This window comes from Magnolia sinica, chromosome 7 (genome assembly GCF_029962835.1).
Source record: "Magnolia sinica isolate HGM2019 chromosome 7, MsV1, whole genome shotgun sequence".
NCBI lineage: Eukaryota > Viridiplantae > Streptophyta > Magnoliopsida > Magnoliales > Magnoliaceae > Magnolia > Magnolia sinica.
Window position 1 is genome coordinate 2072838 of NC_080579.1, and position 26241 is coordinate 2099078.

The 26241-nt window shown below is 39.6% G+C and overlaps 1 protein-coding gene across 3 annotated transcripts in view; it reads right to left on the reverse strand.

Annotated features, from left to right (window-relative positions):
* LOC131250798 (disease resistance protein RGA2-like) overlaps positions 1–26241 on the reverse strand; it is a 175491-nt gene that overhangs the window by 117276 nt on the left and 31974 nt on the right. Inside the window, exon 3 of one of the 3 annotated variants that reach the window (XM_058251117.1) lies at positions 14913–15400. In XM_058251117.1, coding sequence (XP_058107100.1) covers positions 14913–15400 — 488 coding nt within the window. Of the gene's footprint in view, positions 1–13988; positions 14439–14912; positions 15401–26241 lie in introns of those variants that run through there. The other 2 variants (XM_058251118.1, XM_058251119.1) reach the window with 2 other exon arrangements.

Below are 26241 nucleotides of genomic sequence, written 5' to 3' on the forward strand. Positions count from 1 at the left end.
TTTTTTTTTTTGTAACCTATAATTATATTGTATTACTACTATATTATTATGAAATATAATATTTATATTTTACTATACCTTAATGATCTTATAAACCTTTTTATTTTATTTTATTTTATTATATATCTTATTATATATCATATTAATACTAATTATATATTACAATTATATAATTTATAATTTTTTATTATTATTATATATTTTTTTATTTTATTTTCATAATCATATTTGCTTATATAGACTTATCAATCTTACATCACTTATACTCACAATTCTGCATAATGAATCATCAATACTTTAAATAATTAATTATATATTCTGTTTGTACTATAAAATATTGTAGGATATTATAATTTATTTGAAATTTAATTTAATATTTTTTTCTCTTAACAAAACATTTAAGAATTGATAAAATAATCTTAAATAAACTATTTATTTTATTCTGTAAATTTATTTTATTTTATTTATCTATAAATTATTTCAGTATTAAATATTTAAAAAAAGAATAAAATAGAAATTTCTAAATGAGTAGATTCCCTACATAAAAAAAATTAACTAACAATAATATTTCTACGAAAATTTAGATTAAATAAACATAATAATAACTGAAAAAGGTAAATATCAAGTTAAGATCACCTACCGTAAAGTTTGATGATCCGGCCCCGCTTTAATCTCTCTCTCTTGATTTACAGAGCTCTTTCTCTCATTCATTCAATTTTTTTTTTTTAATTTAATTGATTCCTTTGATTCTCTCTCTCTTTTTTTTTTTCTTTTTTTATAAATGGATGTGTAATGGAATAGAGGAGTGAAAATTATGGGACGGTTTCATTTAGTGGGAGGTTCGGCGGCCATTATCGCACAAAAAGGAAGGAAAGTGGAGAAAGTGGTTTAGTCGTGCGGAAGATATAACTTTTAATTTTTTATTTTAATTTTATTTTTTAAGATATGGTGGGTCCCACTAACAATAATTTAAATCTACTCCGTCCATCATCTCGGCCTGGCCAAGAGAAGATATAAGGCAAAAAAAATAAGGCTGATCCGAAACTCAGGTGAGCCACACACAAGCGGACGGTGGGGTTGGTTCCCACAAAAAAATGGGTTGTTCTCGATTTTTATTTTTTTATTTTAATAACAATCTAGTGGTTAAGATCAGATCAATCTCAGTGTACAGTCAATAGTTGATGCTAGCTAGATTTGGATTAGTTAATAGTTAAACACGAGGTCTTAAGTATATGAGTTGAGAGAGTACATTATAAATAAACTTATATATATTCTACTAAAATCATATAATCATTAATGACATTAATTAATAGTTCACACTAAGCAAAATGATCACACATCAACGGTCATAATTTACATGAGCCGATAGATGCATGTGTACATGGGTGCGTGGATGTATGCATGGGTCTATGTGTGATACTCCAATGAAGGTAATTGTACATACATGTATGTATCGCACGTGTACCAAAATTCTGGTTCATTACAACCTATGTAGCTGTTGTATTGATGTCAGCAAGTTATGTGGGTCTGATCATGAGGTATGTATTATATTCAAACCGTCCATCCAATTGGATAGCTCATATTAAGGCCGGAGACAAAAAATAAAACAGATATAACCATCAATTGGACCACACTGCAAAAAGCAGTGGGAGATTGAACGTCTACCATTGAAACCCTTTTTGGGGTCACAGGAGTTTTGTACCAATATGAAAAAAAAAAATTTCCTCTTCTTTGTGACTTTATGAACAGATTGGATGGAGAGTAAACGTTAGGGTGGGCCCTACGAATTTTCTAACGGTGAAAATCATTATCTCCGCTGCTATTTGTGGTGTGGTTAAAATGATCTTTGGATATGATTCATTTTTTGAATAATGCTCTAAAATGATCTCTAAAAACAGATGAGTGGTATAGATATAATAAATACATCACTGTGAGGCCATTTAACTTTGATCTCCTTTGAACCGAGCTCTAGGAGCGTCAGTGCTCGTCTTGGCACGACATGTACCTACAGCAGCTATAGCCGGTGTGTGGTACACCAACCAATCAGCTTCCCTTAGGCGGATCCCTGACTGTGGGGCCCACCGTGATGTGTGTGAATTATATCCACGCCATCCATTAAAAACTTGGGACTATAGTTGCATGTATTTCTATGTTATTGCAAATTGTATTCTAGTTAATATATAGTTTAGCTCTCTCTACCTTCTTTCTCTCCATTTACTTATGCCATGTTTGGGGATGTGGATTGCGTCCTACCCCGTCCGTCTCTAGCCATGAACGGCAATTATGTGGGCAGCCCACCGTGATGTATCTGCTTATCTATTTTTTTCTTTTTTCATATCATTTTAAGATATGAGCACAAAAATAAGGTAGATCCAACGCTAAAGTGGACCACACCAAAGTTGACTATTGCATTTAATGCAGCCAAAGCTTATTATTTGGTGTCGTCCATTTGAGCATTGAATTTGCCTCATTTTTGTGCTCAAATGATTTGAGAGAATAGATAAACAGATAAATCACAGTAGGCCTGCCCACAGAATTGTCCATTCGTGGCTACAGACAAGGCAGGGTAGGACGCAATCCACTTCCCATGTTTGGATACCAAGAATTTCATGCCAAACAATGGAAAAGTAAAAGGGTTTTCCTTTGATGTGATGATTTGTGTTCTTTAGATATCAAAGAAATAAATGAATTTCAAAAATTAATCATCATACTTTTCAATAATTTGAATTATTGGCATAATTAACTAACTCTTGTAATCCATGTTTTATTAATACTTATGGAAATCATTATTGACTAGTTATTGTTAATTTTCTTTTTTATTGCTTGGATTTCATGTATAAAAAAATGCCTAATAATCAAATTGAAGAAAGATTTTGAAAGAATATTGTAAATAATGGATTAAGACTGGCTTGAGGGTTGGAAGAAATGAGAATTTGAATATTAATCTCCATCTTCAACCACTTTTGCCAAAGAGAGAGAGAGAGAGAGAGAGAGAGAGAGAGAGAGAGAGAGAGAGGAAAGTCATAGTCATGCTCCTTTCTCTATTAATGTAATAGGACTCTCAAAGATTGGATCATATGAAAAGACCGAAAGTACTCCATGGCTAATCTTCTGAATGGCTACGACAATCTCTGAACAATAGCATGAATTCAATTCCAATCCAATTCCAATCTTTTATGACAATGAGAAATGATGAAGGGAGTGAAAGCTTTCAACATCATTGATATAATTCAAAGATTGAGAGATAATATCAGATAGCAGCAGGGCAGTAACTTTTCAAGGTGGCAGATTCTGTTTCCCCTACTAGACCAGGAAAGAACAGGCAGTAACTTTTCAAGGTGGGTCATGTTGCTCGTAGACATGCTTATCCTAGAACTTACAGCCTTTCCACTAACAAAGACATAATGGTGGAGGATTGTTATTCAGTTCTAGGTGGTAAGTTGGTGTGGAATCTGGAAAGTAGACGAAACCTATTTGATTGGGAGATTGAAGAGTTTGCTGCCCTCCTAAAATGCTTTCAAAACAGTAACTTGGACAGCACTTCCTCTGATGGTCTCTTTTGGTGGCCCGACAAAGTTGGTCAGTTCTCAGCCAAAATCCTTATTTAATATCACCTCCAGTCATTCCTCGACTGCGCAAGTAGAAGCCTGTCTAAGAGCAACATGCCCCACCTTGAAAAGGGGTATATGTATTACAAACATTTGTGTGTTGCTTGGCGAATGCTGAATCGATTGACCATCTTTTCATCCACTGTCCCTTCTGCCAACCGATTTGGATTTATATCCTATCTCATTTTCATGTTTCCTGGGTTTTCCCAGCTGACGTCCATAGCCTCTTTCAAGCTTGGTGTGGAGCTGGGTGGGGCAAGAGGTGATCCAAAATTTGGAGAATCTCCCTTCTAGCAGTTTGGTGGTCTATGTGGGAAGAAAGAAATGACAGATGCTTCAATGGGATCTCAAAGTCGATAGATTGGGTAGTTCAAAGGGTCATTTATTTCATAGCGAAATGGTCCGCTTCTGTAGAGAAGCTTCATACCTATAATCTTTCTTTTTTGGCCCCTAGCTGATCCGCCTTCTCAGCGGATCAGCGGCCTCCTTTTGTATCAGTCTCTTTCCTGTTAATGAAATTTCCGCTACTTTTCAAAAAAAAAAAAGAAAAAAAAGAAAGAAAGAAAGAAAGAAATTAGAAAAGGCTGTAAATGAAGACTACATCATGGGGTAGATTAGCTCTAAGGCTCTTATCTTTAAATGCATTGCAATGGTAGATATCGCAATACACTAACTTCATTAAGATATCTTTGTTAATGAGTAGTTAAAAACAATGCGAAAGCTTCTTGAGCTGCAGCACTGCATTAGCTGCATTGATAAGCTACATTTAATTTGTAGTTTTTGAGTTAATGAATTGAAGTTTCTCTAGAGACAGGAAAAATAAGAGTGAAATCTCTTTGTCAAATAAACGCTTGCTCAAAAAGTTTGAGCTGTTAGAGGACGGTGTATCAATGTATATTAGAGGACTTTAATACTTTTCCGCACGTGCTTGCGGCATACTAAGCAAGGGTGGAGGGACACTCACCATAAATAGGCCCGGCTTGATTTCCTGGTCCTATGGGATGATCTTATGTAAAATCAGCAATATTCACTCATTGAGTGGACCACGCTTGTAGATTGCTATTTATCAATAGTAGGAATTGTTATAAGGTGTAGCCCAACTGATGAGTAGATAGGGCTGATTTTTGCACTAGGGGTCCTCATGTTGGAGCCCACCTATTGGAAGGGTTAGATTTCAGATGAACTTCATAGATTGGAATTTATCTGCAGGATGGACTTTACCAAAGGGACTGACTCACTTAATTTTTGGTGGGGCCCACAGTGATGTATATGTGAAATCTACTCTGACCATTATATGGGTAATCTCAATTTAGGCTCAGAGCCAAAAAATCACACTAACATGTGATTCAAATGGTGCACACCAAAGGAAACGGTTGTGAAAGAAACTTGTCCCCTTGATTTTTATAAGGCCCACTATGATGAATTTCTGAAAGGCCTTTTTTTTTTTTTTTTTTGGGATATCCACTCAACCCATTTAAAGATGCATCTTCCGAATGGATTAGATAGCGAATATCAAACACAATGAGCCCCATATTAAATCTAGAAGGTTTTAACGGTCAACATCCTCATCCAAACCGTTCCTATGGTGTGTCCCACCTGATTTTGCATCATCCAGAAGCTTCGGCACCAAAGAGAACATTAGGTGACGCACATGATGGACGGATTGGATGTCATTAAAACATCACAATGGGCCCCAAGTGTTGATTTAACAGTCAATTTGGCCATTATGGCACAACCCATCCATGAAATTGGGTTGGCTCACTTAAGAATTTCTGTCTCATGGGTATGGGACCTGGTGAGAGTAGTTTTGGCTGGTGACCCCAACACCAATCAGCTAGCTGGTGTGAAAGCTTTATGGGCCCCATGTGTTTTCTTTTTTTGTTTTTCATGTAGTCCATCCACTTTGCCAGCTCATGCCCCCTGATGTATGTGTTTTATCAATGCCTTATATCTATTTTATCCCTTCTTTTAGGGCTTCAGCTCTTGCCCTAAAATAGGGCAGATCTAAGGCTTTAAGTAAACTCCACCATAATTTTGTCAAATTCTTAAATCTATCTATAAAAAGTCCGTCAATGTCATCAACAAACCACTCGATTCCATCGTGTAGATGCCGTAACTATCGACATATGCTTAATTTCATCGAGAAAATTTGAAAAATAAATAAAAAATCCTTATTAATTGTTGAACAATTTTGGAGTTGTTACTTGGTAGTATCAAAGGTGGCTTTGATATTATTGACTGGTCCTTAATAGTTGTCGATGCTATCGAAGGTTCCATTGAATGCGTGTGCAGAACTGTATAAGTACATAAATTGTTTCCTATTCCACTTTTGATATTATATATATTGGGTGTAATCGGTATTAGGATAAGATTAGGTGTTATTTAAGACGTTCTTAAGGGTTAAAGAGCATGGTTAGGGATTTCAAGAAGTTTTTGGAGTTGCTCCGGTAGATAAGTCCATCAATCTCTTGTAATATTGCTTTCATAGTGATTTGTTTGTCAATTGTTTGTCACTTGTGCCGTGGTTTTTTCCATGAGGGCTTTTCCAAATAAAACTTGCATGTTCTCTTTGTGTTTTGCTTCCGTTTGAATTTATTTTGTTAGTTTGAATTCAAATTTGCTTCCGTGCAACCCCCATCACACAAGTCAGTTGAAAACTTTCGAGGGTTGTAGAAGTTTTGCATCAGGCCAATATTAGTGTTTCCCTTCATCCAGGTTACGTGACTTTATCAACAAGTTAGATGGCAAATAAACATTGTGGTGGGCCCACCATGTTTATTTGCCATCCAAACTATTGATACGGTTACAGACTTGGACAAAAGGAAAACATAAATATCAGCATTATTCTAAACCTTAAGAAGTTTGTAATGGTGGACATTCAATCAATGGATCGAAAACATAAATATCAGCTTTATTCAAAACCTTAATAAGTTTGTAACGGTGGACATTCAATCAATGGATATTAGTTATTTGATGTTTATTCAAAACCTTAATAAGTTTGTAACGGTGGACATTCAATCAATGGATATTAGTTATTTGATGTCCAAGTAAAATACAAAACAAACTGACAGTTAAAACTAAAATTCAATGGTGGAAAACTCACGATTAACCAATCGAAACCTTTTGATGTCCTGGCCAGTCTTTAAAACACTCAATGGACAGTCCAAATCATAAGATCAGCCCACCAATCATGTCTTACGGAGATCAAAAAAACTTACGATTTTAAGGGCATCATCTTCCACAATAAATGCTACTTTGTTTAGACTGGGTGCCTCATAACACTTTTTATCAACCGATCTTGCTTCATCAAGACTGACAATGCTTCGAGAAAGGCCCATTAGTCTTCTGGGACACTGCCTCGATGTATGCGTCATATATCTACGCCATTCATCCATTTTGCCAGATCATTTTATAGCATGGATCCAAAACTGAAGCAGATACAAATCTCAGGTGGACCACACCGCTAGAAATAGTACGTGGTTATTGAATGCCCATTAAAAACTTCCTGGGGTCCACTATAATGTTTATTTCCTATCCAAGCTGTTCATAAGGTTACGCAGACCTGGATGAAGGGAAAACACAAATATCAGCTTGATCCAAAACTTTTGTTGCCCACAAAAAGTTTTTAACTATCATTCACCACTATTTCTTGTGGTGAAATTTGGAGCTGCTTCATTTTTGGGCCCATGCCTTAAAACAGATAGACAGCATAGATATAAATGCATACATTGAGGTGGGTCCTACGGTCACGGTGGGGTGGCAGCCAAGTCGCTTTCCATGTGGAAGAAATAAGAAGGCAATCAACATCTAATAAACAATTTTTGATTGACATATTATTAAAAGTAAATCCATAAAAAAAAAAGAATAAAAGAAAATTAAAAAAATTGTAAATGAAAAGCTATCATTGATTTCCTCTCCTCTTATTGAGCCCAATCACAGTAATTAAAATCGAAGAAATGTGACATTAGGGATGTGGGCAATCTTGTCTCGATCGTCTCCTCCTTCTCGGCAGTGTTCTTTTAAGACCGGACAGTTATAGATCTTCAATTGTTGAAGCATAGTGAGGTGGTGCAACTCCTCTGGTAGAGACCTCAAGTGAGGACATTCCCAAATCTCCAGAGTTTGGAGGGCTTTGAGTTTTCCCAACCAACCACTAGGGAAAGATGTCAGCTCAGTACTTTAAAAAAATCACCAAATGGTTAAGGTTGGGAACGACAGGTAAGGGCCGTCCCGGTAACATCCCTTCATTGCTAATGTTTAAAGTCAGCTTCTGTAGGTGCCGTGGAAGTTTGCTTGGAAACTCCTTCAGCTTTGGACATTCATCTATTCGTAATTCCAGGAGCGATGGCATAACTTCTCCATCTCCACCACTCAATTCCCACTCCTCCCAATTCATCATGTGTTGGAAGAAGAGGATCTGAAGGTTGGGGAATGAAATGCCTCCACCACCACTTCCCTCATTGTTATCATCCCCACTAAACTCACCACCCACCTTTCTCACCTCTTCCATGAACCTAATATGAAGGTATTTAAGGGAAGGTAGTTTCCCAAGACCTGGCAATTGTTTACACTTCTTACAAAATGAGAGTTTCACCTTGACTAGATTGGCGAAGACCGGATCTTCTATCCACTTGGGAAGCTTGGAACCTTGGTAATACCATATTTTAAGCTGTTTCAAGTTTGTGTGGGGTTGGAGGATTTCAAGTACTTCCTCCATTCTCTTCACCTCATCATCCAACGGTACATCACATCTGTAGCCGTACCTAAAGTATAATGCATGGAGGTGCTGCTTCTTATACAATTCTGCCTTCCTGGCTTCATCCCTGCTCCTCACATTTTCCAAGCCATTAATTAGAAGACTTCCTTGAAGATGATTGAGGCGTTTCAGCTCTCGGCATTTACATCCTTCGTCGTCACCCCCCACAATGAACTTTGTTAATGTCCGCAGGCCAGTTAATCTCCTTATACCCTGAGGTAAGTAGTTTAGCATGGGGGTGTATTCCAACTCTAGATGTCTCAGGACAATCATTTTCCTCATCCCTCTAGGCAGTTTGCTTAGCGTCTCACAATAAGTGAGTCTCAAGGTCTGTAAATTTCTGCAATTACTCACTTCCTCTGGCAACTCCACTATATTTGTACAATACAAATCAAGATATCTCAAGTGTTTCAATTGTCCTACCGCTCGAGGCAATTCCTTAATGGGAATGTAACTCAAGTCCAATGCCCTCAGGCATCTCAAATGATGAAATAAATTGTGTGGCAGCCTGAAGATTCTTAACCTGAGTATCAATGTCCGCAACTAATGGGCCTTGGACAAGGTGGCCGAAATGGAAGCCACTTCATCAACTTCATCACTGACAATTAAAAAGAATGGCGGACATTGCTTAGGTTCAGCAAGGCTTGCTTTTTTATCTCCAGATTCTCCACCAATGAACAGTCACTTCCTGCAACAGATTGTGCAAGATCATGAACTAGATCATGCATCTTGCACCAGAGTATGTTCTTGTTATCATCAAGTTCTGCATCTTGGAGCAATCTTAGTAAATCATCAAAATACAGCCCACCAATTTCTTCAATATCTCTACTTCTGTCAAAGCGGATGAAACCTTGTGCCACCCATAGCTTGACTATCTTATCCTTTCCTATCTCACAATCTTTTGGGATGATGGAGAAATATGCAAAGCATTGCTTCAAATAAGGAGGCAAATCATGGTAGCTTGGTAACAAAGCTGGTAAAATACCTCCCAAGACATCACCTGAGTTCCATATCTCACTTCCTTCTTGTCTTTCTTGAGCACATGGCACTCCCTATTATCTTTGCTGCGAGAGGCACCCCTCCACACTTCTTTACGATTTCCCTTCCAATCTTTTCCAACTCTGAATGCTCTTGTGCACTCTGCTGCTCTAGCACTCTATGCCTAAACACTAACCAGCAATCGTCATTGGATAAGACAACCAGTTTGTATATGTGAGCCCTTCCCATCGCCCATGCAACCTTTTCATTACAAGTAGTTATGACGATTCGACTCCCTCTAATGCACCAGCTTGGAATGGAAGTCCCAATTGGTCCCACCTCTCACTATCTTCACTCCAAATGTCATCGAGCACAAGCAAGAATCTTTTTCCTTGCAACATTTCACGGAGGTGAAGTTGCAATTGATCCAAGTCTAGCAGCTCACAAATAGAGTCGGTTGCAGATTCTATGATTGATTTTGTAATCCAATTCACAGAAAAATCTTCAGAAACACACACCCACATTCTCATTTCGAAATGCCCCTTGACTTCCTCATCGTTGTAGGTGAGCTGAGCAAGGATGGTCTTCCCCAATCCCACCATTCCAATGATAGAAATGATAATGGGCACCCCATTCACCTCTCCGCTACTCTCCCTCAGCAACAAGTTTAGGACTTCATTTTTGTCATCTTCTCTGCCGACAACTGACGGTCGGTCAAGTAGGGAGGCTGTCTCTCGCTCGCTGATCTCGCCCTGCCTCAGTTGACTATCCACTCTCCCAGTCTCTCCACTATCCATTGTAAGACCCAATAGGCTCTTCTCTTTTTTGATATCATCTAGTCTACCCTTCACCTCCTTTATCCTACTCCCAATTTTGTGGTGTAACATGACATGATTGAAGCAATTAACAGGCGAGAGGAAGCTTCTTATCTTCTTCCTGCTGAAACAGGACCCACTATCTTCATTGGGTGCTTGTGAACTGAGAGTTTCGGTTGTCCATTCATCTATTATGTCGTCTACATCGTAGGCCACATCATTGAGCTTCTCCAACCATATCTTCACCGCTTCATCCATCACTTGCCGAGTTTCAGCATCTTTAAGCACAGCTTCGATCAAGGTGAATGTACTGGAAATCTTTTTGATTTCCTTGGTGACACCCATGACCAAAGCCACCTTATCTTGGAGTATGGTGTTCAACTTCTTCACGGCGATGGAGATGAGTGAATCCACCATGATTTCTTTCTCCTTGTTTTGGTATGTAGATGGGAAAAAGGGAGGAATTTGAGTTCAAATAGGTTTAGAAATAGGAAATTGGAAGGACTTCGAAGATATGGAACAGAGAGAGAGAGAGAGAGAGAGAGAGAGAGAGAGAGAGAGAGAGAGAGAGAGAGAGAGAGAGAGAGAGAGAGAGAGAGAGAGAGAGAGAGAGAGAGAGAGAGAGATGCAAATGTTTGTTTTGCAGTTGTTGGTACAACTGAATTCACATTTATAGCAAGTGTTTGATCAAAAGAGTGTTGTTTTCATAGGATTGATACAAAACCTTCCCTCCACTTCAAGTTTAATTATTTATTCTAAAGAAAGGTATGGAATAATATGATCTCTACCCAAGGATAAGCATATGTCCTTAGCTTTCACAAGTGTGGCCTCCCATGGCTTGGACAATCCGGACTATTGATCTCATGTGTTCCACAATGGATAAACCATGCCCCCATAAAAATCCACAATCAGATTTTCTGAACCCTTGGTTTTGGAAGCCAACAGATGGATGGTTAAGAAAAGAAAAATGGAAATGGTCCTCATCAAACTCAAGCACAAGGATTGGATGACTTGAATCTTCCAATCTGGGTAGGAGCATCACCAATTTGCAATAAGACCCGTTTGATCCTTGTCTTGGGAAATGACCCATGGGTCCCACTTGAACCAACTGATGCTTTGCAATGAGGTCTTAACGGTATCCTTTGGTTGAGGTTACCCTTCCAAGTAGAACACATCACCAAAATTATCATGTGCTCAATGTAAGAGAAGACGCCACAAGGAAGGAATTCCTTTTAATCAGATCACCAAAGATATCCATTCCTCCAACAACCAGAAAAGGTTTATGCTTGTGTGGGAATCCCAACACAAATTTCAAAATAGATTTTAGAAATTTTAAATCTTAAAATGTTACTGGAAATAGAATGTAAAATATCCATTTCAGCATCCATATCCCTTCCACAACACCTATTCCTCCCCCCACTCTACCCACTGATAGCAAGCTCCTTACTGCACTTGAATCTTTTGTTTCCATAGCAAATGCAAAAGTCAGTTCCCAACTTCATTGCCACATTTATAAACCTTTTGAAAAGACATCCTAATTCATTCTGCCGAATGAACTTCGATATTTCATAATCAAGCTCTGCGTCTGTCAAGATATGGCAGTGTTTTTCAATGAACTTTGTCACAACCCATCTATTCTCCGCTTCACTTCTAACCTCAAGTCTTACAGAACAACCAATTCTAGTGATTGGTCTAGGAGCTAGTTCTCAATAAACTTGTTTTCTCTCTTCCCTTCTTTGAGCACATGTCTTGATGAAGAAATATGCTAAAGCCGCATAGATTGGCATATGCATTATAGAATTCTATGGGGGCCTCTTCCATTCAAACTTCCTCCCAACATGAGGTTTGCTATCATCAGTTGCTACTGCTATGACCACCAATTCAGGTTCTATACTATTTGATATAGAGTGGGTCGTGGTCACTTTCATGTCCAAGATGGAACAGAGAAGGCCCAGTCGGAGGCGGGAGTGATCCGGATCGTCAGAACCTTAAAACAGGTGGATCGCGCAAACTGGAATGAGTTATTCGACGTACCATATATGATTTTGGGTAGGAGAAGCTACTTTAGCCAACCAACCCTGCTACGAAGGGTCGCCATGCCGAATTTGCGAGATTCCATCAGATTCCAAAGTTGTTTTTAATTCCGTTTTTACTATTTATAGTAAGTTTTAGTTCAATCATAACTTTTGATCCATTGAATTTTAGGAGTCATGTCCAACATGAAAAGTGCTTAGAAAAATTAGGACAATAACATGGTAACCCAAATAGGACACTTACTATTTTTGGCCGAAAATCATAAAGTCTAGTAGGAACAAGTTTGCCCCTAGGAAGTTTTTAACGAGGGCCTTCAAGTTCAATTAAGACTGTTTCCTGTGGTGTGGTCCACAAGGTTGCAGGTTATGCATTTGGTGGACATTTGATGGAATCCAGAAGGTCGGACTTTTTCTTCTTCTTCTTTTTTTTTTTGGTTAACACGCCCACACCTCACACACTCACACACTTACATCATATGGGCACTTAATCTCCGGTATCAGTGTTGAAATAGACCCTTTATATTACTAAACATGGGTGGAGAGAATTATATTCTCTAAGATTATACTCCCTAAGGATATTACTTGATGAGAGTTTCCGTGCATAAAGGAATAATAGGAAAGAAGTCATGCATTTATGATATCTATTGTTTTTAGTTTAGAAGAAATAAATATGATATTGTTTTATATTGTTGAACTACATAAATCTTTATAATTATTTTTCCTTATTTTTTCTTTGACCATATGGTTTGTTGTTTAGGACTTTTTCTTTGAGGTTTCGCATTGCCCGAATTGATCATGTTGAGGTATTTCCGACAACATCAAATGCATGATTTTTGCCCCAAGTCATCGTTAGTGCCTAATGAGTTCATGGGGCTTATTGTAGATGGGCAATACCCTAAAGATTGGAATCGTGGGAGCTTTCTATAGGATCATTTTCAAGGCAATCCACATAGAAGGTGTGGTCTGGGTCATCAATAAATGGCTCCACTTGTGTTTTTTGGGCCATATACCAGTTGTGTTTTCTGTGGTGGTGTGGTGATGTGTTGGGCACTGTGGAGCCCACCATGAAGCAGATCTGTAGCTCAAGTGGACAACACCAAAGGAAATAGTGGGGATAATGACACCCATGGTTGAAACCTTCTTAAGGTCCCACTGTAATGTTTATTTTCCATCCAATTAACCATTTGATAAGGTCACACGGACCTATATTAAGGGAAAATACAAATATCAACCTCATCTAAATTTTTGTGGGCCTCAAGAAGTTTTTAATGGTGGGTGTCATCATCCCCACTATTACATGTGGTGTGGTCCACTTGAGTTTCATATCTACTCATTTTTAGGGTTGTGCCCTAAGATGACTTGAATAAAATAAACAGATGGACAACATAGATACAAAACATATACATCATGGTGGGCTCCACACTGCCCAACACATTACCACACCACGACCACCAATATGCATAAAGGCATTAAAATCAACGGCTATGATCTCTGAATCTAAAAGATTTTTTGGGGCGCCCTCTATCAACAGTGGATCCTACTTTTTTTCTCCCGATTAAAAAAACTTGAGAAAGGCCCAGCAGTCTGTTATGCTGGGCTGAGCCCAGGCCCATTTTTATTGACATCTTTGAGAAAGGCAACTATGCAGTCATGGATTTTCGTGTGTGCATGCGTGCGTTTGACGGTGGACGGCATCATCAAAAGCTTTATTAATAAAAGAAAAAAGAAAAAAGAAAAAAGAAAAATTACATGAGGAGGGGGGACAAACAACCTGACCTCCTAAACAACAAATAAAAAAAGCAGTAAACATTTGATAAACATCTCTTGTTTAAAATTAAATCCTAAGGAAAAAATGTGATATTGGGGATGTGGGCAACCTTGTAGCGATCTTCTCCTCCTTCTCGGCAGCGTTCTTTTAAGACTGGACAGTGCCCGATGTCCAATTTTTGAAGCATGGTGAGGTGTTGCAACTCCTCTGGAGAGACCTCAACTTTGGACAAAACTTGATCTCCAGAGTTTGGAGGGCTTTGAGTTGTCCCAACCAACCACTTGGGAACGATGTCAGCTCTCGATTATAACCAATCCCCAGATTGTTAAGGTTGGGGAGGACGAGTAAGGGCACACCGGATGACATTCCAACATCACTTGCATACAAAGTCAGCTTCTGGAGGAGCGGTGGAAGATTGCTGGGCAACTCCTTCAGCTTTGGACATTCATCTATTTGTAATTCCAGGAGTGATGGCATAACCTCTCCATCATCTCCATCTCCTAATTCCCACTCCTCCCAATTTGACATGTATGAGAAGATGAGGGTCTCCAGCTTTGGGAATGAGACAACACGACCACCACCACCACTTACCTCATTGTTATTGTCACCACTAAACTCACTACCCACCTTTCTCACCTCTTCCATTCCCTCAATATGAAGGTATTTAAGGGATGGTAGTTTCCCAAGACCTGGCAATTGTTTACATTGGTCACTACACCAGAGTTTCACCTTGACTAGATTGGAGAACACCGGATCTTCTATCCACTTGGGAAGCTTGGGACCTTTGTATCTCTGTATTTCCAACCTTTTCAAGTTTGTGTGGGGCTGCAGGATTTCAAGCTCCTCCTCTGTTCTCTTCAGCTCATCATGCATGATGTAGTAATTGAAGGTTAGAGTATGAAGGTATTGCTTCTTATTTAGTTCTGCCTCTCTAGCTTCGTCTCTGCTCCTTACATTTTTCAACCAATTAATTTCAAGACTTCCTTGAAGATGATTGAGGTGTTTCAGTTCTCCCCATTTACATCCTTCACGGTCACCCCCCACTATGAACTTTGTTAATGTCCGAAGGCTACTTAGTTTCCCTATGCCCTGTGGTAAGTCCTTCAAATTGTAGGTGCTTTCTAATTCTAGATGTCTCAGGCCAATCATTTTTCTCAGCCCTCTAGGCAATTTTTTTAGATCATGACAATCATTGAGTCTCAAGGTCTGTAAATTTCTGCAATTACTCACCTCCTCTGGCAACTTCTCGATCTTTGTCCATGATAAATCAAGATATCTCAAGTGCTTCAAATTTCCTACTGTTCGAGGCAATTTCTGAATGCTAGTGCGACTCAAGTCCAATGCCCTGAGGTGCCTGAAATGATGAAATAAATTGTTTGGCACCTTTCTTGAGTACAGTAGCAACGTCCGCAACTTTTGTGCCTTATACAAGGTGGCCCAATCTCCGTCACCTGCGTCATCACTGTCAATTAAAAACAAATGGCGGAGATTATTTATGTTCAATGAGAATTGCTTTCCGATCTGCACCAGTGAACGGTCACTTCCTGCAACAGATTGTGCAAGATCATGAACTAAATCATGCATCTTGCACTCAAGTATGTTCTTGTCAGCGTCGAGTTCTGCATCTTGGAGCAACGAGCGTCTTAGAAAATCATCGAAATATAGCCCACCAATTTCCTCCATATCTCTGCTTCTGTGGGAGCGGATGAAACCTTGTGCCACCCATAGCTTGACTATCATATCCTTCTCTATCTCCCAATCTTTCGGGAAGATGGAGAAATATGCGAAGCATTGCTTCAAAGCAGGAGGCAAGTCATGGTAGCTGAGTAACAAAGCTGGCAAAATACCTCGTAAGACGTCATGTGAATTCCATATGTCGCTTTCCAAGACTAGCTCCCACTCCCTTCTCGTCCTTCTTGAGCACATGGCACTCCCTATTGTCTTTGCAGCGAGAGGCACCCCTCCACACTTCTTTACGATTTCCTGACCTATCTCTTCCAATTCTGAACGCTCTTCTGTATGCCGATGCACAAGTGCTTTGCGTCTGAACACTAACCAGCAATCATCATCGGATAAGACTGCCAGTTTGTGTATGTGAGCCCTTCCCATCACCCATGCAACCTTTTCATTACGAGTTGTTATGATGATTCGACTCCCTAATGCCCCAGCTTGAAAGGGAAGTCTCAGTTTGTCCCACTTCTCGCTATCTTCACTCCAAATGTCATCAAGCACAAGCAAAAATCTTTTTCCACGCAACATTTCATGAAGGCGAAGTTGCAGCTGATCCAAGTCGAAATTTTCATCCTTAAACTCAGTGTTTGCAGATTTTATAATTGATTTCGTAATTCGTTTCACATCGAAATCTTCAGAAACACATGCCCACATTCTCATCTCAAAATGCCCCTTGACTTTCTCATCGTTGTAGGCGAGTTGAGCAAGGGTGGTCTTCCCCACCCCCCCCATTCCAACGACAGAAATGACGAAGGGCACCTCATTCACCTCTCCACTACACTCCATCAGCAACAAGTTTAGGACTTCATTCTTGTCATCTTCTCTGCCAACAACTGACGATCGGTCAAGTAGGGAGCCTATCTCTCGCTCTCTGATCTCTCCCCGCCTCACTTCACTCTCCCCACTATCTCCTCTAAGACCCAATAGGTTCTTCTCTTTTTCGATATCATCTAATCTACCCCTCACCTCCTTTATCCTACTCCCAATTTTGTGGCGTAGCACGACATGATTGAAGCAGTTAACAGGTGAGAGGAAGCTTCCTACCTTCTTCTTGCTGAAACAGGACACATCATACTCATCAGGTGCTTGTGATCTGAGAGCTTCTATCGTCCATTCATCTAGTATGTCATCCACATCATAGGCCACACCTTTGAGCTTCTCCAACCAGATCTTCACAGCTTCGTCCTTCATTCGCAGAGTTTCAGCATCTTTTAGCACAGCCTGGATCAAGGTGAACGTACTGGAAAGCTTTTCAATCTCGTTGGCGACACCCATGAACAAAGCCACCTCATCTTGGAGTATGGTGTTCAACTTCTCCACTACAATCGAGATGAGTGAATCAACCATGCTTTCTTTCTCCTTGTTTTGGTATGTAGATGGGAAGAAGTGAGGAATTTGAGTTCAAATAGGTTTAGAAATAGGAAATGGGAAGGACTTTGAAGATATGGAATAGAGAGATAGAGGAAATAGAAAATGGGAAGGACTTTGAAGATATGGAAGAGAGAGAGAGAGAGAGAGAGAGAGAGAGAGAGAGAGAGAGAGAGAGAGAGAGAGAGAGAGAGAGAGAGAGAGGAAATAGGAAATGGGAAGGACTTTGAAGATATGGAATAAAGAGAGATGGGAAGGACTTTGAAGATATGGAATAGAGAGAGAGAGAGAGAGGAAATAGGAAATGGGAAGGACTTTAAAGATATGGAATAAAGAGAGATGGGAAGGACTTTGAAGATATGGAATAGAGAGAGAGAGGAACTAGGAAATGGGAAGGACTTCGAAGATATGGAAGAGAGAGAGAGAGAGAGAGAGAGAGAGAGAGAGAGAGAGAGAGAGAGAGAGAGAGAGAGAGAGAGAGAGAGAGAGAGAGAGAGAGAGGAAATAGGAAATGGGAAGGACTTTGAAGATATGGAATAAAGAGAGATGGGAAGGACTTTGAAGATATGGAATAGAGAGAGAGAGAGGAAATAGGAAATGGGAAGGACTTTAAAGATATGGAATAAAGAGAGATGGGAAGGACTTTGAAGATATGGAAGAGAGAGAGAGAGAGAGAGAGAGAGAGAGAGAGAGAGAGAGAGAGAGAGAGAGAGAGAGAGAGAGAGAGAGAGAGAGAGAATAGGAAATGGGAAGGACTTTGAAGATATGGAATAGGGTGTGAGAGAGAGAGAGAGAGAGAGAGAGAGAGAGAGAGAGAGAGAGAGAGAGAGAGAGAGAGAGAGAGAGAGAGAGAGAGAGAGAGAGAGAGAGGAAATAAGAAATAGGAAGGACTTTGAAGATATGGAATAGAGAGAGAGATGCAAATGTTGTTTTGCAGTAGTTAGTTGGTACAACTGAACGCAACATTTTATAGTTAGTGTTTGATCAAAAGCATATTGTTTCATCTACTCTTTATTCAAGGATTGATTCAAAACCTACCCTCCACTTCAAGTTTAAATAGTTACTCCAAATAAAGGTATGGAATAATATTATCTTGACTCAAGCATATGCGCTTGTTCTTAGCTTTGACAAGTGTGGCCCATGGCTTAGACAATCTAGACTGTTGATCTGATGTAATCCACGATCCAAACACTTCAGTTGGAATCCAATGGATGGACTGTCAAGAAAAGGACAGGGAAATGATTCCTATCCAACTCAAGTATTGCTAATGATTTTGATGACTTGGATGTTCTAATTAATCTGGGTAGGTGCATCGCCATTCTGCAATAAGACCTGTTTGATCATCCATGCTGGGGTAATGATCTATGGGCCCCACTTGAATGGACTGATGCTTTGCAATGAGGTTTTCACAATATCCATTGGTTGAGGTTCCTCTTCCAAGTAGAACACGTCACTAAGAATAACATGTGATCAAAGTAAGAGAAGATGCTGCAAGGAAGGAATTCCTTTTAACCAAAGCACTAATGATCCATTCCTCCAACAACGAGAAAAGGTTTATGCTTGTGTGGGAATCCCAACACAAATTTCAAAATAAATTTTAGAACTTTTAAATCTTAGAATGCTACTGGATTCCCACTTACCATCCATTGATCATGAGAGATTAATGGGCACAAGATTCTCGGCAAGGTTTGAAGTATCAGCCAAAATCGGTATATGTATATGCCATTTTTGGCCTGGAACGACGCATGGTTAAAAGACTCAGTGACTCAGATTGACTCATTCTGCCCTGAGTTGAGTCATCAATTGGCTGAGTCAGGGGTGACTCAGGTGTCGAACCAATCCATATTGCATTGGGACCCACCGTGGTGACTATCTACCCATCCAACCCATTCAAAAGATGCCTCCTACTAAGATGAGGGGCACTGGGAAAATCAGGCCGATCATGTAGGCCAAACCACTTGAATTTAAAGGTCTCCTTTGGCCTGGCCGGCTTGAATTTTTTATCAGCCTGATTTTTGGGGTGTCTTATCTTCATGGTGGGCCACAAGTGTTGGATGATTTAGATTCCACACACATCAATGTGGAGCAAGCAAAAATACAGTGGATCCTTATAGGGCCATAAAGGCCATTACGTAAAGGTAACGGTGGCAACCGTACATGTTATGGAGTCGTAATGGCAGTAACAACCGTTATGGAAAAAAAATTACCCGTAATTGCCGTTAATGGCACATTATGTCGCTATAAAGGCCATAACAGCCCCATAATTGTCTGTTATAAGGCAAATACAGGTTTTACATCCTTTTTAATCAACATTACGGGGGCAGATACATGTTTTTCGGAATTTTCTTTTTCAATTAAAAAAAAAAAAAAAAAGAGACCGTAATGGCCGTTACAGGGGACGTAACAGCCATTACAACCTGTATCATAAAGGTTACGGTGGTGGCAGACCGTTACTGTTACAAAAAACCTTGGGTGGGTCCCATGTTTTTCCCCACTATGGGGGAGGAGAGTAACTAATATAGTTCCTGTGTACAGTCAATCTTCATCCATATAAACATCCATTAAAAAAAAAAAAAACATCTGATCACCTGAACATATGCATTTATGGATTGGGCCATGTAAGCTGATGGACGTGGAGAGAAAAATGATCATTTCTTTGATTGAAAATGGTGATAAACAATACATGGTAAATAGTTTGGGAATTCACTCACTCACTCTCAAGGATAATATAAAAGTTCTCATAAAGAAAGAAAACATACAATGTGCAGATAAAATGTCCAAAAAATTGGGTTTTGGCTATGTTCAAGAGCCCAAAGCAGCAGAAATTCAACCAAATTCAGTTTTTGGGAGGAACCATTTGGGAGTTTAAATGTGATTTTGCGGATTCTTTTCAATATCAGTGTAGTTTTAGACATATCAAAAAACCCAAAAACTCAACTCTGTTCATCCGGTCAGATTGACTTTCAAAGACTTGAACCAAACTCTACTTGATGTCCAATAATTTAAAAATAAAATAAAATTACAGATACTAAGAAATACCCAAAATAGTTAGAATTAATCTTAGTACTAAAAAAAATTAGAAAAACTATCATCAAACTATCAATTGCTGCACTAGTTCAGTGCGTCCCTCCCTATCAAGGGTTTGATTTCCTTCTCTGGTACTTGTTTATTTGTATGATAACACTGACCCATGAGTTTGGAGTCTGCCCAAGTTGCATCGAGTCAACTTAATGAGTCTTACCAAGTCATGAGATTCAGTCAAACCCAGGAATGACATTCCAAGGGACACGGCTCAAAATCTCACCTAGTCGATTCAGCCGAACTAGAACTATGGCTTTTGACATTTAGATCTCACAATCATCAAAAGAATATCTCATCCAATTAAAAGCACGATAGACAAAACGTTTCCCTCCTTGCTTCCATTCCTACACATGTACAAGTTGGCAAATAATCATTCTTCTTTTTTAAATACATGAATCAAGTAATCACAGTGACCTGCATATAATCCTTTAACCAGACATGGACATCAGTGTTCCCATGGATATCATCATGTTGACCACACATGCACTTCAGATGGTCAGTCTCTCACCATGGATAGCCTACGTGACAGAAATCAGCTTCTCATCATCCATGCATTCTTGGAAATTTAGACCATGGTTTCAACCTGCCTTTGCATCGATGTTTGAGGATCTTTGATTTTATGGATTTCACACAAGGTCAAAAGCTGAATTAGGTCAAAATCCAGAGGCCAAAGAATGGGAGAAAACACGAAAAACAGACTTAAAACCATAAAGAGCTATGCAGTGCTCATAAACAAATCAAAACAAAAGTTCATAAGGCAATGAAGTAGGTTTGCATTCTTCCTATACTGAAAACAATCTCCTCAGCAATCTAAGCACATTATAAACATATGAAGAAGTGTTGTAATTGCACACATACCTCCAAAATCCAGTTGCCTATGCATGCTTAGGATACTTTCTAGTACATGCTACTGACATGACATTCCATGCTTCTGAGATGAGCTTGAACTCCAGGAGTGGCAATGGGTCGGATCAGCCAGTTAGGAGCAGGCTAAATGGGTAGTGGTCAGGCTCGGTTTAGAAAATGTGGCCCATTTAAGTAAACTGGTCAGCCCCAGGTTGAGTGCTACCCAACTTGGGCTGCCCATATAGCTTATGAATGGTTTGGGCCAGATGACCTGACTCAGCCCAAAACCTGATCAAATGAATTAATAGACACTAGCATATATCTGCTAATTGTGCAAAGCTGTGCATTCTTTTAGCTCCATATTCCATCGTAAGACCAGAGTGTGGTTATGCTGGGTTGGGTTAAGTCAGTGAAGCCCGACCCAGTTACAGTTAAATGGGTCAGGCCAGGTCGGGTTGGGCTTGTGCTTGATGAATTTTAAGTGTTTACCGTCAGGCAATAGGGTAATTGACCATGGGGAAGGGTTTGGGCTGGAATTCTTGGCCTGGTTAGTAAATGGGCAGAGCTTGGGTTGACCCCTACCAGATCCAAATCTGACTCATTGCCACCCCTATTGGAGACCCGATTGGAGACTACAACAACAACACCATGCCAATAAAAATCCAAAACTATTTGAAATATTAGCAGAAATTTCAATTCCTTCTAGAAGAATGTTTGAAACATTCCGCAAAGTCGGTGGCTTGCAAATGGACGTCTCTTACCTTAGATTGCAAGTACAATGCGAATTTCAGGGGACTTCAATAGAAAATGGCTACCATAGAAATGACATTAAATAATAATGAGGTGAACATGAGTTTATAAAAGAAGTACAGTTCAAATGAAGCAAAGTTGGAACTTTTGATAATAAATATACAATATTCCCAAGCATTTCAATTTGCATTCAGCATCTACGTTCCTTCCACAACACCTGTCCCCCGGTGAGGAGTCTCGAACACAAGACCTTCTCCTCTAATACCAATTTGATGCAGGATAATTAACCACTTGTTCTAAAAGCTCAAATTGTTAGAGTATGGTGAATTAATCCATTTATCTCATAGCCTAGACCCCACATCTCATGGGTTAGGACCTCGACCGAACCCCCCTCGTGAGCCTCAAATCACATGCGTATCGCCTCACACGGGCCATCCATCCAGAGTGTGTCCCCGCATCCCACAGGCTACCCGACTTGAGCCCGGTGTGAAATGCGCATTAAATCACCCCCGGTGAGAAGTTTCGAACACGAGACCTCTCCCATGCGCCCCGCCAACCCCAAGTGTGCCCCTGCATCCCACAGGCGACTCCACTCGAGTCCGGTGTGAAAATGCCCCTGCATTACATTCTACCAAACAAACTTTGACATTTCACAATCGTGCTCTGCGTCCGTCAAGATATGACAGTGTTTCTCAATGAACTTTGTCACAACCCATCTATTCTCCGCTTCCCTTCTAACCTCAAGCCTTGCAGGACAACCAATCCTAGTGATTGGTCTCGGAGCTCTCTTGCGGTCTGAATTCTCTAGAAACTTCTTTTCTCTCTTCCCTTCTTTGGAACAATACATAGCTCGGAAAACCACAACCTTCAACTTCTGGGATTTTTTCACTTGATTAAGGCGTACGCTAAAGAGGCATAGCTTGGCATATGCATTATAGAATTCTATGGCAGCCTCTTCTGATTCAAACTCCCTCCCTACATGCGGTTTGCTGTCATCAGGTGCTACTGGTATAACCTCCAATTCAGGTTCCACACCTATTTCAGCCCCCGTAAGATCTACAGACATAACAGGTTCAATAGATGAAATTGGGTCTATGGATCCTACTAACAATGTGGGCTGTGCAAAGTCACCAGAACCTGTGGACTCTGGGCCAACAGCTGATTGAATCTGATCTTTCTTTGGATATGAAGTTAATGCCTCTGCTGTTGTTGAACCACTTTCCGTGTCACATCCCAAGGTTGAAGCAAGTTACCTAAGTAAGATTCCATAAAAGACATCATCACATAGGTTAGTTTGGCTTGATGTGTAGATTCACTTATACAAGACTAGATAGTTGAATAGCTATTCTTACACAACTGAAACACACACACAAGTAAAAGATTTTCCAAATATATGTTGCTGTTGATTTTTCATGTTGCTTTCTCGGTGTAAGAGACCTCACACCATGAAAAATCAATGAACGCTCGTATATTCAGAAAAGTAAAACAATTTCCAAATATATGTCACTCTTGATTTTTCATGTCACAGAAACTGTGTAAGAAACTTTACAGCATGAAAATCAATGAATGCTCATATATTCAGAAAAGAGATTTCGCCAGACGGTATTGAAAATTTGAAACCATTTGTTCAAGAACAGTACAAAGGACAATCCAAGGATTTACGTATCGATCACATACTATATTTTGGGAGACCAAATTGATTGAATATTCTCAACATAATCACACTTAAACTACACTATTAGACTATAACACATGTAAACCGTTTAATTGGTTAAGTTTATTCATTGTAATTATAAAAAAAAAAAAAAAAACCTTTGGTAAGCCTCCACATGTGCATAAGGCGGCCCACCTACATGCCACCATATATGCCAATGTGTAACATGGGTGCGAGATCTAAACCCACTTAAACAGAGTTTAGATCGTGCATCCATGTGTCACATGAACACATTTGGTGGCATGTAGATCATCATCATCATCATCATCTAAAGCCTTATCGAATCAGCTACATGAATCCAGTTACAAGTTATAGCATAAGCTTGTGGGGTATTTGATAGGCGGGTCCCGTCATTTTTTTGAGGTGAAGTCCATTCAAACTTCCTCCCAACATGAGGTTTGCTGTCTTCAGTTGCTACTGCTATGACCTCCAATTCAGGTTCTATACGATTTGATGTAGAGTGGGTCACGGTCACTTTCATGTCTAAGATGGACCAGAGAATGCCTGGTCGGAGGCAGGAGTGATCTGGATCGTCAGAACCTTAAAACAGGCGGATCTCGCAAACTGGAATGAGTTATTCCATGTACCATATATGATTTTGGGGTAGGAGAAGCTACTTTAGCCAACCAACCCTGCGAAACAGGTTTCCATGCTGAATTTGCGAGATTCCATCAGATCGACAGTCGAAAGTCCTTTTTAATTCTGTTTTTACTATTTATGGTAAGTTTTAGTTCAATCATAACTTTTGATCCATTGAGGTGAAGTCCTGATGGAAAGCTTGTAAGTTTGTTCATAAAAATAAACATATTTGCTCGCATGATTAAAAAAAAAAAAAAAAAAAGAAGTTATGTATGAGCTTGACACCGCCTGTCAACCTAACACAACGCTTCTTTATCCTAGCTTGGGACAAGCAATGAGAGCATTATTATGTAAGTTGATTACAACCAAATACTATCTAATAGTTTATTACATAGTTTGATTACAATCAATGAGTTATTTGGTGGCATGCAAATGGATGCTTATAAAGCATGATTTTAGAGGTTTTTAGGCATGATTTATGTGGTGTGGCCCACTGAATTTTCGGTTGATCTGGATTCCGGAATACAAGGAGAATAGGTGGAGGCACTTGTGGTGTATGGATTTGATGACACTAAAACATCACGGTGGATCCCAGATATCAATTTGTGCATGAAACTTATCCAATGAACGTTTGCATCGGATGATAAACAGAAAGTGAGGACAGGATCCGGTATAAATGTTTCCAGGATATGCCTAACATACAAATCGATGTGTGGGGGCCACTGTGATGTTTTTATGGCATCCAATACTCAGGCAGGAGACACTATGCAAATTCATTCCTAAGACCTCTAAAATCACTATCTTGTGGCCCACCTGAGTTTCTCAGTAGGCTACTTTTTTTGACATCCATTCAACCCAGAAAGATGCATTTTCCAAATGGATTAGATGGCGAATAGAGAACACAGTGTGACACAAGGATGAACGTGATGAGGTCGATCACCGTATTCCTCAAGGATAACTACTCCGAATTCACGGAGCTTCTCTGGATTCCTCATAGAGACTTTTTGAATCCACGAGGAAAGAAAGCAAGAAAATATAAATAAATTCTAATAAATTCTAAATTTAATTAATGCATGAAATAAACGAGTTCACAACCCTTTAAATAGAGATCAAGCAATGAGAGAGAAATCATAAGCAAACTACAAATAAAACTTCTAGAATTCGCAACTTACTGTAAATAGTAAACTTACTATTTATAGACAGTCGTGATGTCTAGTAGTGCGCAAGGTTTTCGGCCAAAAATAGTAAGTGTCCTATTTTGCTTCACCAAACCGTTCTCCTCATTATTCTAAGCTCTTTTCATGCTGGGTGCAACTCTAAAGTCCAACAGATAAAGAGTTATAGTCAAACTAAAACTTACCATTTATAGTAAAAACGAAATTATAATAGGGAAACCATTGTCAATCTATGGGTGTTTTGCAAATCCGGCTTGTGCAACCTGGCATAGCGGGGTCGCTCGTGCTACCCCAAAATCATGTATTTTACGTCCGGTAACTCATTCCGGATTGTGAGATACGGCCGATCTAAGGCCCGACGGTTCAGATCACTTTTGTCGTCAACCAGGCCTTTTCTGATCCATCTTGGCCATAAAACAGTCTGCGACCCGCTCTACATCACAGTGAGTCCCACATTGTCCAAATGGATTAGATATCGAAGTTGAAAGATATGATGTTTTCAATGGTAACCTTTCAATTACCACTGTTTCATGTGAAAATGCCTACTTCAGCTTCGGATCTGCCTCATTTTTTTCTCCTATCTTAAGATAAGCAGAGAAAATGATGTACAATGCAGATAAAATGCATACATCAGGCCCACAAAGCTTTGACACCAGCTAGTTGGTGTTGGGATGACCAGACAAATCCACCTGAGTAGGGTTTTTTTTTTTTTGGGTTAGCCTGTTAGTACACACCCGTGTCAGTATACACACTCCATGTTAGCCAACCCTGCTAGGGATCGATACCAAGACCTCAAGTGTTGAAACGAGGTATCTCCGCTCAGTCTACCAGTTGAGCTATGGATCTGGGTGTCCTGAGTAGGTTTACTTAAGTCTCTATCAGACATGGACATCACTGGTCCCATGGATGCCGTTATTTTAATCACACATACAATCCTTTAATTAGACATGGTCAATACCATTTACACAAAAAGATAACAATTCATTTCGTTTTGTAGGCAATTATAACCATCCCATTCATGGACTGGAAAAGGATGGTA